Source organism: Lepeophtheirus salmonis, chromosome 11, assembly GCF_016086655.4.
Source record: "Lepeophtheirus salmonis chromosome 11, UVic_Lsal_1.4, whole genome shotgun sequence".
NCBI lineage: Eukaryota > Metazoa > Arthropoda > Copepoda > Siphonostomatoida > Caligidae > Lepeophtheirus > Lepeophtheirus salmonis.
The window spans coordinates 12,781,624-12,799,391 of NC_052141.2; the positions used below are offsets into that span (position 1 = coordinate 12,781,624).

The following is a 17,768-nucleotide window of genomic DNA, read 5'->3' on the forward strand; positions in this document are numbered from 1 at the left end:
AAAAAACATCTGATTGTACGATTCCGATTCCAATTAATCGTCCCATCGCTAATCTGAAAAAAGACAAAGTATTAAAACAAATACATTAAATTAATAATTATTAAAAAAGTTATATATTCTAAATCGTTTTTAATAGTTTTTGATTTACTATTGCCTTGAGTATTCCGATTTAGAGATGAAGAATGAATTTGTATTCCGTTTTTTGATAAGACTTATTCAAAACTGAGTCAGTTTTGAAATAGGTGTATATCCCTTTCTTTAATCCCACACACATACATAGGTTGTTTTCCAGACATATACAATTATTAATACTAAAGATGGATCTAAGGATATTTGTGTTTCTAAATATCCATAAAAAATTATTTATGTATTAATGAAAAACCATATACGAATGTCGGTAGGAAGGGAATTCAATTTATTTTAAAATTGCTTGTGGAATTCATTATGCTATTACAGGAGGTGGGCTGGAGTGGCTGCAGCTCATCCGAAATGAAGGATTTTTTCCTTTTGACTGTACATTTTTTTGGTCAGGATGAACAAAATTTACGCAAAAATGGTGTAATTATGAAATAGGGCAAAAAATTTAACTTTTTATGAAAAACTTATGGATTTTTGAAATTTTTTATATTTGAAATTTAATTGTAGAATTTTTTATCCCAAAATTTAATTGTAGAAATGTTGTCCAAAAATTTAATTTATAGCTATTAGGTAGTTTTTAGTTATATGCAGTAAAGAAAATATTTGGAATATAAAATATTTAACAAGATGAACAACAAAGGAAATGGATCAAAATCTATCTATTGCTAATACATTGTTAAGTTTCTGAAAATAATTTATCTACTCGTAACCGAGGAACGACAATACAGACAACCTCTTAATGTAACGTACACATTACTCTGATGACATTGACTATTCAGAAGACTATGCAATGAACTAGCATGGCTAGTGGCTACGCTCTGCCCAACTTAATAATTTAGACTTTAGAGATGTTCGGGAATTGTGATTGTATAGCACGCTGGAAATTTGTGAATTAAACTTATAAATGAGTTATTTACAAGTTTTATAAATTAATAGTAATTAATACCTAACCATGTAGGAAAAAAAACTTAACCAAAACTCATTATAAGTTTTGGATTATATATAAGTTTTATTTTCATAAATTAAATTTTCCGATTCCACCAAAAAAGGCACCGACTCCGGAGCCCTGAGCTTGAGTTCAATTTCCTAAATACCCATTCATTTCTAATTTTCATTACTACTGAATATTTTATCAAAATTTGAACTTTATTTAAGACAATATGGTGAATGTAGTATAAAATCAAACTCATTTGAGGGGATGCTTGTAAATATGTGAGGTAGCAATTTGTTGGTGCCTCAAAGTGATTGGTCTCAGATTATGTATAACAAGGGCAGTGATGTTAGGGCCAAGTAGGGCGTAATAAATAAGGTCTCGAAATTTTTAAATAATGTTATGGATAATTTTTGGTTCCTTTATTTCATATCTTATTTAAGTGCTTTAATACACTATTTACATAAACAACCAGTTGCAAAAAAAGACCACCAAAAAATTATTATATGTTACAGTACTTGTATGACGAATGATTTAAAAAAAGTATGCAAAGTGATTTCTTGAAACTATCGGGATAAATAACCCTATTTCCAAAAAATAAAACCTTAGTCTTAAGAGGCCCTTTATACTGGGCTTAAATACATATTTTTGCAGGGAAAAACTATAACAAGGGTTACAACTTTAATTTTTATATATACTATCTATATTACAATTAAGTAAATTTTATGAGTCTTTCTGACTCTGGAGAACACATTTTGACGATGATGTGTACCTAAAGCTCAGCGCCTCAAATTAAAAAAACGAAAAGGGAAGAACAAATTTACTGAGTCAACCTAAAAACAATCTTTAACAAAAATGAAGAAAAGAAAAATAATCCCAATTTATTTTTTTACTTAAACCATATACACACAGCCTAACAATAGCCTTCCGACCACGGGCTTGGCAAAATGAGGTTCGGACGGCTGGGTTGGGCTTAGATCGAATCCACCTCTAGCCTAGATACATATTCCTTTTCGAGTCTGCGTACATCTTTTGATGCTCTTCAACGAATTTTAATAATTATTCAAGGTGCAATTCGTCAGTTGTTAACGATCCTCTATATTATTTAATGAGTCTCAATTCTGGTTCTGCTTGGTCATTTATCAATTATTTCAAAGGATTTCTTATAAGGGACGGTATATCTATGACGTCCAGTTAACGGGGGATGATAAGGGGAATCATTATAATCAGATATTTCATATGCATACTTCTTACATCAATCTAACACCATTTCCTAAGTGGGAACCCCTGGTGCATGAAATCTATGAAACCCAAAGAATGAAGGATTCTCAGGTTATTTTTGTACGTTATAGGCAATTGTACTCTTACTCATTCCAACCAGATTCAATTTTGAAATAAGTATCAAACTGAATTAGGAAACACATTATAAAAATTGATCGAATTGTATTATTGAGCATTGCCATATTTAAATAAGCAAGAAGGCCAGAAAAGAGCTCAAGAGGCGTGAAATTGAGTGAAAGGGTCTCACAGGGAGTACCAGAACATTATTCAATCAAGATACAAGAAGAACAATCCATTCGATTAAATTGGTGGGTTATTGATTAAAAAAATACTATAACCAATTTAAGTGAATGTGATACCAAAATCAAACATTAAGAAGGGGAGGGGGGCAAAAATCATGATTTTTATGATTTACTTGGTCATAACTATAGATCGACTTTTAAAAACTCCTCTGGGAGATTCAGTATCTGAAAAATATATTGTTTGTGTTGTTTGTTAGTTGTTTCAAATACATTAAAACCAACAAACTCTTCATATAAATCCTCATTCCTCTTTAGAAGTTAATCTAAAATACTACTTTAATAACCGATTTTTGAAATTATATAACACTTTAGACAACAAATGAGTTTGGTGCATTGGACCGGGTGATGCCAATTTAATTCCACGGTTTGTAGAACTAAAAATTCTTTATAATTATCTCTTGAAATAATATGTTGAAGGTGTTTCTGATAATTCCTTGTCGTTTATCAAGAAAGGAATATGATATTTCACCATTTAAAATTCCAGGGTCATAATTAGTTGAGTCTATCGTTTGCCACCTTTTTTTTCGGAACATTTTAAAGAGTAAAACCTCGGGAGAAGAGGGATTTTCCTCGTATACTTTTTCTCAAAAACTTGATATGTCTTAAATAGTGTTATTTCATGATTCCCGAATACTCTTTTTTAATTCAAAATGATGAGCTAGGAAAAATCCCCAAGCCATTCGTGATAAAGTCAATTTATTTCCAGTCAATTTTGCTAAAATATACGCTGTAATGTTCTACGAACACCACCAACAGAATACATAACATACGCTATTAAGATATAACTTACTTTGAGATAGTGTAAATTTTTTGATAGGGCCTACAATTGCACTTTGATATATAAATTACTTTGGTTGAATAAACTCGGATCCTACTTACCTCTTCCTCATTAAAAATATTTCAGTAATATATCTCCTTTGTATGTTTGTTCCAATAAACATCCGTAGTAATTAACTTGAAAGTAAGCTAAAAAATATTTGTTAGTATTATTTGTTACTAAATATTCTTCAACTATTATAATAAATAATTGTAGTACTATGAAAGCTCTATACCGAATGGATTAAAATTGTAAACAAAAGTACTTCAGATGTACATATGAGCAATGATGTTTGATAGAGGAGAATTTGAAATTTGGAACACATATGAAGGCCAATAAAAGGGACTGATTTTACATCCCCGATTAAGGACAGACCCAACCAAAACAAAGAGCCTTATTTTGCAAGAGGAAAGTACAAAGACATTAGACGCTTCACTTTCTAGATGGATTAGTTTCCTCCTCAACAATATTACATTTTAATTCAAATTATTAATATTTCTTTGAGTTAATTATGTCATCTTGAAAAATATTAAAAAAAACATAAAAAGCTGGATCGTGGCCTGTTTTTACGAACATTGAGAAAAAAGTGACTTTTTGACAAAATATGTAATTTTTAAAACTTTGAAGTCGTTGAGCTACCTCTAAACATTTTTCGCTTTTGCTCAAACGTTGCGAATTGTATTTTTTTTATCAAAGGGAACGGATTTTGAAAAAGAAACCAGGACATTTCAACAAAATAAGAAACACCCTAGTGAGGAGCCCTGATCTCCAACTTAAAAGTCCAAATAGTGTTTATAACATCTTTTGGTGAATGGTGTAAATTGTCGTTTCTATTTATGGATGTCAATTCATCACAAATAAAACAAAATTGTCCAGATGATTCAAGCAGTTTCTTTACAAGTTGAATATGTTTTTTACCAAAAATTATATATATATTTCTCATTCCCTATATTTGGAATGCGATAATTATATTTTTTTTATGTTATTACATTCCATAAAGAACATATATGTATTTTTTTAAAGCTATATAATATATTTAGTTCATTTGTGAGAGGCATAAAGGTCAAAAGTATTTTGTGTGTTTGGCGATTTTTTTTCTATTGAAAAACATTGAGCAAAGAATTTCATGAAGTTTTGAGTAAAAAAGGAAATTAAGTCCTCCAAGACTCTTGAAATGTTGACCAGGGCATACGGTGAAACTGTTCTAAGTAAAAAAGGTATATCAGTGATACAAACTTTTCCTAGATGAACGGGAAGATGCGAATGACGAGCCTTACTCTGGACACCCAAAATTCGTTGAAAATGTTGAAATAGTGAAGAAAATATTTTTTGAAAATAGTCGAATGACTATCAGAGAAGTTGTTGAGGATATTGACATACCGGTTGGGCCGTGTAATGATTTTTTTTATAAATGTTTTGGGCATGAGACGAGTGTCAGATAAGTTTGATGCGAAGCTCCTTCATTTTGACTAAAATTATCCTCAGATGAGCATCGCTAAAGAACCGTTGACAGACGTCAATGATGATCCTAATTTGCTCTATAAGGTCATAAATGGTGACGTGTATACTGTTATGATATCGAAATCAATGTACAATCGTCCAAATGGAAGAACAAAAGGACTTATAGCAAAAAATCGCCGAACACGCACAATACTTCAAACAATTATGCCTCTCACAAACAAACTAAACATACTATATAGCTTTCAACAATAGTTGACAAAAAAAAAAAAATTTCGAATGTACTAACATAAAAACAAAAAATATAGCTTACGAAATATACGTTGACGCGAAATTGGAAAAGTAAACTTACTTTTTGAACACCCTCGTATATTCCAAGTGCCATTTTTGAAATTTGGAACTAATTACAATTTAATAAAGGCGGCATTTGCTTTCAGATAGATATGTACTATGTATTTTGACCATGTTAGAAGGTTTTGTGGTATTTTCTCAGTAGAGCAGGATAGAAAAATAATAAAACTATCAAAAAATAAAAGTCAACTTGGGTACACATGTTTTTATGACAGTTTCCTTTACTTGCAGATTTGTATAATCATATAAATAGAATACCTATACTAATCTCCTTTCAAATAAGACAAAATTTTCAATTCAAATTTGTGAAGACTAATAATTTTAAAGTTTAGAATGATCATTCAAAACATAAGTAAGAATTATTTAAAAAATAGATCTTGTATCAAAATGATCAATTTATGTCAATAAAATGATAACAAAAGATTTCTTTAGAAACAAATTATTTCAGATCCTATCAACACTTAAGCTATTTGTTAATGTACTTTCCATTATATTATCCAGTATGTCCTCAAATTTCTTACATTGTTAAATAACATCGACGGATATGATCGAAAAAAAATTATATAGATAGTATTTATCGTCAATCTTTTTAACTACTCTACCTTGACTCCAATTAAAGTGTAATATTTACCTATTAATTTATCAATATTTGATAATATGTCAAATATATGAGAAGAAAGTTTGGTTATATCCTAAAGGTATAGCTAGAGCAGAAGTAGTTATTTAAAAAATGTCTCATCCAATCTCCAATTATTTGGTATTTTATTGAAATGTTAAAGATAAGACTTAATCAATGATGCCTATTTAAAAACGAAAATTGACTTAATTGTAGTTACATACTATGAACTACTCCAAAATATATACAAGATGAGTAATTATTCCAGAAACTTTTTGGACAACACGAGTACATAATTAAAAATAATGAGATGCATTTATTAAATCCTTAACTAATAATAATATTTTTGATCGAATAATCCATTATTGTACGAGAATTGAAGTAAAACGTGTTAATACATCTTTCTTCCTTCTGGAAAGTCTAAAATAGGGGGTTTTTACTTGACAAAATCCACAATAAACAAAAAAATATAGTTTTAAATATAACATTTTCTAATAGATCAATTCAATCTTGAGAGTTAAAAGAAAATGTAGTTTTGTCTACAACAGTGGTGCTCAATCGGAGTGGGGGTGGGTAAATAAGATACATAATTCAAGATTACTTAGTCTTTAGAAAAAGAATATTCGTTAATCATAAATCCAATTCTCCGAAAAACATTCCATTATACTACAGAATGTATTCCTTCAAAATATATTTTATTGACTGCACCGATTTTAAGCGTGGTATGATTCGTGTTTAATTAGGAATCAATTACAATCGCAAGTTGTGCAAACAGACGTAATTGAAATGAAACCCAAAAAAAAAAAAATTGTATATAATTGCATAGAAAGTAAAAGGGAATCTTTTTAAAGAAATCACAACCTATTTTGATAAACCACTCTTGGTTGATACATAATGTTTTTAATTAACATTAGCAAAAAAGGAATTAAATGAGAGGAGATAGCCCGAAAAATTAGTTTGTTTTGAATGTTCACATTTGCTGGGTGTTAAAATCAGTGAATTTTCCCGGGAGATAAGTATAATTCTTCACATTGTACAAGTATTTACTGTTTAAGGTAAATTTAATGTTTCAAGGAGTGATTTAATAGAAAATGAAATTCCTTTAAAAGAAAAGCCTGAATCCCTGTACTAAGCCCTATGAAGAAACTTTTTCAAAAATGAACAAAGTAGAATAATATTTCAAAGAAACAAACCAAGAAAAAGTTATATTTACCTCCCTTCAAAATTGAATGTTCAACGGATACATATTCATCAATTAATATCTTTTTTTTAATTATTGTTTGAGACATACCTAGGTATTTTTTGCACCCTAAAATAAAGTTTTGTACAAGAATTATTTTAATAAATTACACTTTTGTAAAAATGACTTGAATAATTGAGTTTATTCGTTTGTTGATTAATAATTCACTATCCAACGAAATTAAAAGAACAAAGTACAATGAGTTTAGTAGCATTTGATCCCTTGATTCCAAATACGACCTTATTTTTTCCCCCCATTAGTATCATGGCTTTAAGAAAAAAGATCATCAAGTGTTTGCTATTTTTCAGATTCAATTTTTTTAGCGCTTGGTGATGATAGGGATAAGTTATTCTAAAATGTATGTATCATGTTTATAACTCGACTATCTTTGTTTAAAATTGAAAACGGCTGCTTTTTATTCAGAGGCTTATAGCTTCAAAAATGATAAACCCAGAAAGTTTAAAAATATCTCATTTTATAGTTGAAAGTCTCTGAAATTTGACTTATAAAAAAGAACTCTCTCAAAAACACTCCATATTGTTGCCAAAATGAGAGAAGGCTATCACAATATTTTAATTATAAAACTACTTTTTGAACTTATCTTAATTATAATAAAGTCCATGACAAGATGAGTAAGACCAATATAATCTCAATTTTTTTTAGTTCAGAGTTGTTGCCCTCTTCTGTTTTTTTTTCCCCCTCCGTATAAAAATATTGCAGGTTCGGGATCACATAACTCATATTTCATGGTCACCTCATTGTACGATACATTTAATACAGCAGTTTCATAAATAGCCGTAAAGTTAGCAGAAGAACTTCCGACAATATTTTTGCTTCCATTAATCAAAAAAGATTGAAATGCTCTTCTGAATTGTCTGTACGTATCCATTGCGTAGTATCACGGCATTTTATTGAAATGAGGAATGTGTTTCGTTGCTGAACTCAAATTTGTATACACAATATGACTTTTATTCTTATTCTTAAATCCAGATACATTTACCCGAGTGACGTTCTCTATTCTTGTATATCAAACAGCTTATATTCTCTATAAATATCTGAGAATTTTAGAAAACCTTTTTAAATATATCTACCTTGATTTCAAATTGTATACATTAAGTAAATCCATCATTTTTGGCTCAAGAAACATTTTTGAGAATTTCAAATATTACCACAAAATGGAAGACATGAATGACATACTAGGTGATGTTGATATAAAACTATAATTAACTACAAATAAATGTTACTTTTGAATAATTTTACAAAGATCATGGATATCATCAACAGGAATTGCTCATCAAAAATTATGTTTCACCACAATAGGTTGCGTGATTGTAGCTGTGCTTCTCGAGATAGTATAAACACTCATTGATACAGTATTATATTGCGAGATTAATATATATGAGGTGTGTCGATAAGAAACTTGCAGCACAGTCTGGTTGACGATAGCTGATAACTTTTTTGATGACGTCAGAGTGGAGCCAAGTTCAGTGTTACTGACTAGTGTTAAGTGTTAACTCATATAATTCCAAGAATATTGTCTTCTTCTGGAGGAGGCGTACTTTAGATGTGTCAACCTGTAAAACTCCATAAGATGTCCACTATTTTTGTATATTTATATGCAAATTTATGTTCTGACCTATTTTTCATTAAAATAAGTCATTACATTTTTTTTAAAATAATTTTAGTACCTTAATCGTCGGATGATAAAAATTTACACTAATAGTATTGTCTGATGAGAAATTATAACACTATATTTTATCGAATTATCGAATTTCTTCTTAAATTGGCTCATCTATGACGTCATCACAATAGCCAGTAAACAAAAGCAAAGAAATCTCTTATCGACACACGTTATATTTAGTCCCCTTGATTATATAGTAATCGATAGGAGATTTCTTTGCTTTCGTTTACAATCGTACTGGCTATTTTAATGACATCACAGAGGTGTCAATTGAGGAGGATATTCAAATTTATATAACTAATTGTATTAATACATCATATAACAGTATTTTAGTTCCTTATCAGGCAATTCTGTGAGTGTAAATTTTTCCCATACAACGATTATGGTAATAAGTTTTTTTTTAAATAAATTAAAAGTTGTTTTGAATTTAAAAAAATAGTTCAGAACATACATTTTCAAATAAATATAGTATAGCGAAGAAATCAATAATATATCTAGAATAACTGGATATTATGCACTAAATATGAAATTCTTATTTGAAAAAGATAAAATAACAATAAGATCTTAATTTGTCATTTATCTTAGATAGAATAAAAATAAATTTCAATGTAATTATCTTGCTAATATGACCAAATATGGTACCTTGAATAAACCTCTTTTGGTTTGTGATTTTGACTCTTCTCTCTAGAGATATATATTTTAATAATACTAGGGAAGTCCAGTTCTAAAGCATCCCCACTTTTAAATACTCCAAAAATTGATTACCCAAAGAATGCTTCGAACTTCAGACCTATTTCCATCTTATCACATATTGTACGTATATTACATATGATCATTGATTCTAGGCTACAGATAATTAAGATCTCTGAAGAGGAGGTGCGGTTGCAAAAAATGGACGGGTGCTTAAATAACATGCTTCTGAAATGTCTTGTTGCAATATATCCGAATCCTTCGTACAAAAGATCCATGCAAATCCCTATGAATTAAATGTATTCCTACGCAGTTGACAACTTTTTTTATCCTCCCTCAGCTTCTAGTATTTATTGATGATAATTTATTAACACTTATCAGTAGTGATTAACACTGAAATTGGGTCCGTTGTGACGCCACAAAAAAATTGACAACTAAAGTCAACCAGACTGCGTTGTAAGTTTCTTATCAACACACCTTATATTGTATCACGTAGTTGTTTACTTTCTACGTCACATTTACTCAGCAGAAGAGTTTGAACTTCTTGGAGAGACATTTAATTTTATTATTTAATTCATATTCTAGTCTATAATGATGGGAATGAATATTTTGTACGAAGCATTTGGATGTATGGATGCGTATCCACCCATCCTTCTTGTTTAAATGAATTTGTATTTTTCTATTTGGATATCCAATCAACACGTCTGCTGATCCTCTCTTCAAGTTCTGTTCAAGGGATCTCGCTTCTTTGTACCTCCCTCGGTGGATCTTATCCCCTTTACTGGAAGGAGCGTTCATTGTTCAGATGCCCCTTCACATCAAGGACTGTGATAGTGACTTGTGATCTTGTAATCATTGTCATTAATTCCTCCAGATCTTCTACGGAATCATCGTATACTTCTTTCAGGAAATTAGGACTTCCATAAAAAGACTGAAAGACACAGTGAGGAACAGGGAAAATTATAATCCTCCATCACCAGCTCTTTTATTGAAATTATTGAGTTTTAGTATTGATTGGACAAATAAATAAAAAAAAATCCTAATTATCATCTCTCAGTTATTTTATGTTTTTATCCTATTGGTTCCTTGGTCTTTATTTTGGAATTACAAATGTTATTTCATTTTTGTGATTGTTGTCAAGGGAGTAAAAGTTACACAATAGTTCTTATTATCAGTTATATTAGTAATATTTGTCTGCATTACTAACCATTTAAACTATGAAAGGTAGGATGCTTTAGAAAATTTGATTTCTTAAGTGTCATTTATCTAGAGAAAATATTCAAAATAAGGCAAAAGAGGCTTATTTGAGGTATCAATTAAGTCCATTAGCAAGCTAATTACATTAAACTCTATATTGATCATACTCAAGATTTGCGAAAAATTAAGATCTTATTGTTAGTCTATACTTTTCATATAATCATTTCATGTTTAATACACAATATTCTTCATATTTTATTGATTTATCCGCTATACTGATGGATTTATGTTACAAAAATATACATATTAAGACTATGATGAATATCCCCTACCTAAAGAAAATATATTTAGAAGCACTCGTAAAATGACTTGGATGCAGTCATTCCCCATAATATGAATCTGAAGATATCAATAGGGAAATAAAGTATTTGAATAATCTTTTTTGACTTGCTATTCTCCAGAGGAAGGGACTTGAGACTTGCAACTCGATTTCATATCACAACCAAAGACTCGAGACTTGACTTGGACTCAATAGTTAAGTCTTGCGACTTGTAAACTAGTATGCGTATAGTAAAAATATTATCTTAGAGCCCTCAATATGGCGTCTCCTTCAATTATGATGCAATTGAATACGTCAGTTACAACACTTTTAGCCTTTTATAACCAGAAATGAAATAATATACCCCGACATACGACTTTAATTCGTTCCTTAACGGAGTTTGTAAGTCAAAGCAATTTATCCCAGAAGAAACAACTAAAAAATGGGTAGATATTAACTAAGTCTAAATATTAATGCCATATTTTATTAAAAGCGTGTAGCTATATATTTTTTAACGCTTATTATCATAAAGCATAATATCTTCAACTAAATATAACGCTAATTTGCATGGATAAAATAAACTTATGTAGAAATGAGATACGCACTAGTCTATTTAGTGATGATTCTTACTATGACGACAAATTATTTAGACTTATTGTAGGAACTTTCTAGAAGCATCATTTTTTAGCTAACGGTATTATGCTAGTAAAACGGTATTTGAGTATTTACCCAGCTATGGTTTATCCTTTTGCAAGTACGTCATATTTTCTCTTCCTATCTCGAAATTGGAGACAACGTAAGCGGAAAGTTGAAATTAAACTATCGCAACCTCTTAATATTAAGTGAATATCTTTGCAAAGCGACGCCAAAAATATAATATTGGAGTTGGTGGAGAGGATTTCGAGATATTTGGGCAATTGACACTTTGGAATATCTTAAAAAAAGATGTACAATGGCTTTATTATGTAGAGAAGGATGGGAATCTGTATTTTATGGAGTATTAGGGGAGTGGGGGGCCTATCCGTTGTACAAGAATGCTAGATCCGTTTCTGTGAGCCTGTTTCTCAGCATTTTCTTCTTTCACATCGATCAATTCACATACTTAAGGAGTGCAATCTTAAAATAATTGAGTTATTTTTATGCTTAAATAATGAAGTTACTACAAAGGAAATGATTATAGACTAAAAATTATTGGTAACAAATAATTTAGTTTTTAATGTGAGTATAGTAAGGAACAAGAGCAATAAAATGTAGATGGATCAATTAATCGAGAAGTATAACTATCATGTCAAATATAATTTAAATAAGAGTCAGGAAATATATAGATAAGTGATAACTATAAATCAAAAATTTTGGTCACTAAACCATAGTAGAGCCGAGTCTTAACAACGAGGATAATTTCATGACATGAGGATTGAACATTTGAAAATCGTGAATCTAGAGTTAACGATAAATGGAGGCACCGTGTATAGTTGACGAGTTGGAGCGCCTCGGACTCACATCCCTGCTTGGATAAGAATTCGGAGATAATAAATAATCGCGAATAATGTATCAGATATTGGATAAAACCATGGGATTGATCATTGATTGTATCCTACAATCATTATTCATAGTAGACTCAAGAAAGAGTTGTATTGCATTATATAATGGAATGATAATGAGATCCGATCTTCTGCTGGCTCATCTCTTAGTCCAAGGATCGACTTCGAGTCATTCTCCCCCTGATACTCTACAGGAGAATAAACTCACAACCTCCCCACATAATGAGGCCTTCCATCTACCTACAAAATCCTGCAAATTGTACGAAAGAGTCGAGATCCCACTCCTATTCTAAAAATATTTAATTAATAATCTTCGCTTAGGCCAATTTTTCCTTAATATTAAAAGGTTGCGAAAGTTTTATTTCAACTTTCCGATTACTCCGTTCCTAATTTGTAGATAGAAAGAAAAATACGATGTGCCGGCAAAAGGATAAACCAATCATCTATGTTTCTATAGTTTGCCGCCTATAGCTGACTGAGTATTCTAATCTACTATAGCCTTAATATGCCAAACTGCCAATCGAAATCCTTTTTTCATCTCTATGCATTTCTTTCTCTGCTATGGCCAGTTACAAACTCTAAATAAAGCTTTAAAACAAAGTTACGAAACGAAGCCCACGTGATTAATATCTGTACAAGGTAGTGGTCGTAGCGATACTTTTGTTTTTGCCCGCTAGGAATGTCGAGTATACTTGAATATCACTGCATAACTAACTACGCACACTCCATAAATTTACCCTTTTAACTGAATAAAGAAGGTAAGTTCTGCGAGAAGGTAAGAAAAATGATTATAGTGACGTCATCTGCGGTATCATAAAAAGCGACATCTTGATGGGAAAAAGGAAGCTCCACGACCATCTAACTCCACAAGCTAAAAAACGCGTTTCGTTACTTCGCTTTTAAAGCTTAAACCACTCTCTATCATGCGTGCACACGGAATTGATTTCTAAGAACTTTGTACATTATAACCTTCAAACCTTAGCAATTCTCCGTGTCAAAATAAAGAGGTTTTATAGATTAAAGTGCTTCATGTTCGGGGAAAAGAAAGTCCCACAATAGAAAATTTCCTTCTTCCAACATAAAATTTATCATGGTATTTTCACTCCTCCAACTAGAAGCATTTCTTCGCGTTCCTTTGTCCGGTGTAGTACTCTAGATAAGTTATCCCAATTCCAAGATGCCGTCTCAGGAAGGAACCAAATTATTTGTCCATGGTGTTCGAGACACTTGTCCCCGCAGTGTTCTAGAAGATGAATTCGGTAAAATCGGTCCCGTGGCGGATGTACATATTACCGAGAAGGGCTACGCCTTTGTTACGATGATGAGCGCCGAGGACGCTGAGGGTGCCATGCGCAAATTGAATGGTACAACGGTCCATGGTCAGGAAGTTAAGGTGGAGATTGCCCATGAAGGAGGTCGTCGTGGATCCCGGGGTGGAGGCTACAGAGGCCGATTTGGCGGCAATGATCGGGGACGATTCGGAGGTGGCGGTGGAAACCGGTACAATGACAATAATGATCGCCGCAGCTATGGAAGTGGCGGTGGAGGAGGAGGATACTCCAGGTCTGGTGGAGACCGGGGAGATCGTGGAGACCGTGGAGGTGATTGGGGAGGATATTAAGAAGCAACAGTATTAACTCAATCAAGTTGAGCTCTCTTCGGCAAACAATGTTTCCACTTATTCTAGCTTGCATTTTATTGTATTTAATTATATTTAATGTTTCTCAAAAATTAAAAAATTACTCAAGATAGTAACCGTACACATGTGAGCTTATTAGTAGAACTGATCCTCGGATAAAGTAGAAGGGAAGATCCAAGAAGAACGAGTTTCTCCATTTATAGCTATTTTTGTTGATCAAGAAGCCAGAAAAAAATTCATCTCTGAATATGGAAGGATTTCGTCATGTGCAAGAGGAACTTATGGCCTCAAGGGTGGTCTCTTGGTAATGGTCTTGGATACTGCACTCACGATTCTATATTTCAATCGCTTAAAGTGTGAAGAAGTCTCTCATCGGCGAGATTAATGCTTTTATTTCTTCAGTGAGTCATAAAGCTATGTGTTTGACCATTTTTCTGCTCCGGATGCTATGCTTTGAAGATCAAATTCTGAGTAAGTGGATGGTAAGTTAGTCAGACTTTTTTTTCATTGTCCATTACGAAGGAGAGATTCAGAACTTTTATATAAGCTATATTTATAATATGAGTTGATTCAATAATCTCAATGAAATATTAATTTATGAAGAGGAGACATTAAACAGATTCTGGAGAATCCAAAAATGGTATTTGTGTACCGGGAAGATATGCATCTCATTCGTTTCCCAAGTCATGTACAATCATGTTTGGATCAAGGGTACAATAAATATTGCAGTAGATTATCATTAATTCGTTATTGGAAGACTGTACCTTCTCAAATTGGGTATAATGGGAAGGCGGGGCGATGTTTGTCATATACTGGCCTCAATGTTAATAAAATCAATACAAAATAATCATTTGGTTGATTGGAAAAAAACTTGAGTATTATGGAGCACCATGTCTAAAGTAAACGCAGGATCACAATACAAGGGTTGAATACGCGAAAATTATTAGGGACATTCAGCATATCTCTCCTTGAAAAGGCTGAACAGGTACATTTTTATTAATAATTTCTTATATTTTCTGCTTTGTAATTTTGTTTGGATATAAATTTAGGAAACTAATAAGAAAGGCTATAATTGTGTGGCATCTCTCTTATACGAAGAATTGCAGCGTATGTTGTCTTTTATGTCTTGAAATTCAATATAATCATTGTGGGTGAGAAAATTAAAATAAGATAGAAAGTTTTTCAATATTCACAATTGATTTTCCTTTACAGAGGCCAGAATAAAATATTATATCATTGTGGCTTTTGTAACATACATGGTTATTTGTGGTGGATTTGATGAAGTTTATATACTTACTTGCTGAAACGCATTCTTAGTTTTCGCCCAACTGGAGTTTCGGCGTTATTTCAGCATTGTATCATAATCTAGAAGAAATTGAATGTTTAAACAATTAGGTGAAAATTGTCGAGAAGATATCTACTAAATTCAATGGGATGTTCACTAGGAAGAGGGGGCACCTACTAATATAGTGATATAATTGGAAGACATTTTTAGACAATTACCTCCATCCTCTAAAAGTAATAAAAAAGTATCATATACTCGCATTAAAATCTACTTCTGGAGCTGTACGCGTAAATCTGATTGTGTAGAAATTGTGCATAAACTCTTTCTATAAACTTATTAGAACACGGAATTTTATCCAATGTAAGGCAGTTATCGAATCCTCGAGGATATATTCATTCGATTAAAAAGAAGAAAAAAAACTTATCAGAGTAAGGAATGGAATATATCATGAAGAGCCTGGTTCTTTCAGTTTCATATAATGAATAAACTACCACTTTATTTAATATCTATATTAAAACAAATTTCTCCAACGTAGAACTAATAAATGGCCTTTTTCTCATCAACAATTTCGCGTCTACATTCAATTTTTTTCAACTCATCAATTGTGTATTCGGCGTCTAATTATTTGGGAGAAGATACAGAAGAAGCAAACTTAATATTAGGTTAAGTAAAACGTTTTGAGCGTTTCTCAATAGATATCTTCAGTTTCACGATTAATACATTGCATCAAAAATATCTTAAATAAATCCAAAATAATGGATTTATTTTGGTTATTTATTTTTGTTGATATTATTTTTAATAGCAAATAATATGCTGAAGACATTAAATAATTATCAACTATTATATTTCCCTACATACCTGGTGAGGTTAATATTTCAAGGAAATTGTCTCATTTGGGATATTTTACAAATGATCAAGGAATGAAAATGTGAAAGAAGAATTCTACGATTAATTTTTACATTCTAGTTTTGGTTCTGATTGGATCAATGCTAAAGTTTTGGTATATTTTGTCATGTTATTCGTTCTTCAACATATTAAATTTAGTTGTTAATAATAATTAACCAAATATTAAATTATCTGTTGTTGATTATCATTGGTTTGTTTTTAATCTGTGTCATTTATTTTAATGGAAGAATATTATATTCAGAGTGGTCCATTAAAATCTGAACACTTAAGATTTCAACAAGATATAATTTATTAAATAACAATTTTTAACAAAGTTAACACTGTAAATAGATGTTTGTCTGAGCTCTCTTAATCATTAATGTAGCCGACTTTAGTGGCAATTATGGCTACCAGGAGGCGGCGGAAGTCCTGGCACACACTGTAGATTTATTCCTCTGTTATGGTGGCTTTAAGGGCCACGATGTGGACGGAGGACAATGCAGGCCTTTTCCTTTACATTCACCCAAAAGGTGTAGTCGGGGGGGAAGACTCATTCAATAGAATCTTGCAAAGGAGATCGGTTTCTTTCATTGCTGGTGTCATAAGTGGCCTCTTCACCCTCACAAGGCTCTTTGCACCCACTTTTTGATAGCTCACCTGACAGGCCGGTGTTAAAGCTCGAGATCTCTTGCATAGGCCCTCATATACTCAAGGGGATTGACCTGGGCTGCTTGGATCGCACGGATAGAAATTCGCCGGATTACGTTCAAGTGTCATTTTCTCGAATTTTACGTATGCTAGAGAGCTCATGTTTGTTTATTGACTAATTGTGTATGCTTTAATATATCGAGATTTGAATTAATCGCAATAACTCAACATTCATTAATTATTGAATTAGTTAGTGTTCAGATTTCAATGAACCACCCGTTACTTATACAGTATAAGTGATATTTATTGAGCTTTTAATCTTTATCAATTTAGTTTCATACTTAAAGGTGAGTAAACTTCAATGATACTATTCTACTTAAAAAAATATGGAACTTAAGATCATCATTTCATACATATGTTTTCTATCGTTCAAGAGATATAATTTTGTAAATCTAAACCTAACGTCCCAACTATTAAATAAGTCTGATTACTCATGTTAAAGTTGGTTCAAATGTTCCGAAACTAACTGAAGTTTATCAGTAATAACCAGAGGTAAGCACCCATAAATTTTTGTTAAAGCTAATTTTCTTGTCCGTTGCGCTATTGCTAATTCCGTTACTTTTGTAGGTTCATAAGTCCGCTAACGTTAAGCCTCCGACAAAGCATGAATTATGAATATGCAGAGGCGGGCTTGTTTTAACCTTAAATTTTGGTGAGGCCCCTCAAAACATAACTCAAAGCGTTACTAA

General features: G+C 31.6%; 1 protein-coding gene and 1 long non-coding RNA gene across 2 annotated transcripts; both read left to right on the forward strand.

Moving 5' to 3' along the window:
* The first annotated feature begins 13,637 nt into the window (after positions 1–13,637).
* Positions 13,638–14,322, forward strand: LOC121126115 (RNA-binding protein 3). Its single transcript, XM_040721421.2, has one exon. The coding sequence runs from the start codon at positions 13,740–13,742 to the stop codon at positions 14,181–14,183; it is 444 nt and encodes a 147-aa protein (XP_040577355.1). The 5' UTR covers positions 13,638–13,739; the 3' UTR covers positions 14,184–14,322.
* An 870-nt stretch (positions 14,323–15,192) lies between these two features.
* Positions 15,193–16,559, forward strand: LOC121126116 (uncharacterized). The gene is made up of 2 exons (XR_005866819.2): positions 15,193–15,352; positions 15,414–16,559. It is a non-coding gene; the product is annotated as an uncharacterized lncRNA (long non-coding RNA).
* Positions 16,560–17,768: the final 1,209 nt, after the last annotated feature.

Bases quoted from the DNA above. Each gene is read 5' to 3' on its own strand.
- LOC121126115 (XM_040721421.2), top strand. From the start codon at position 13,740: ATGCCGTCTCAGGAAGGAACCAAATTATTTGTCCATGGTGTTCGAGAC.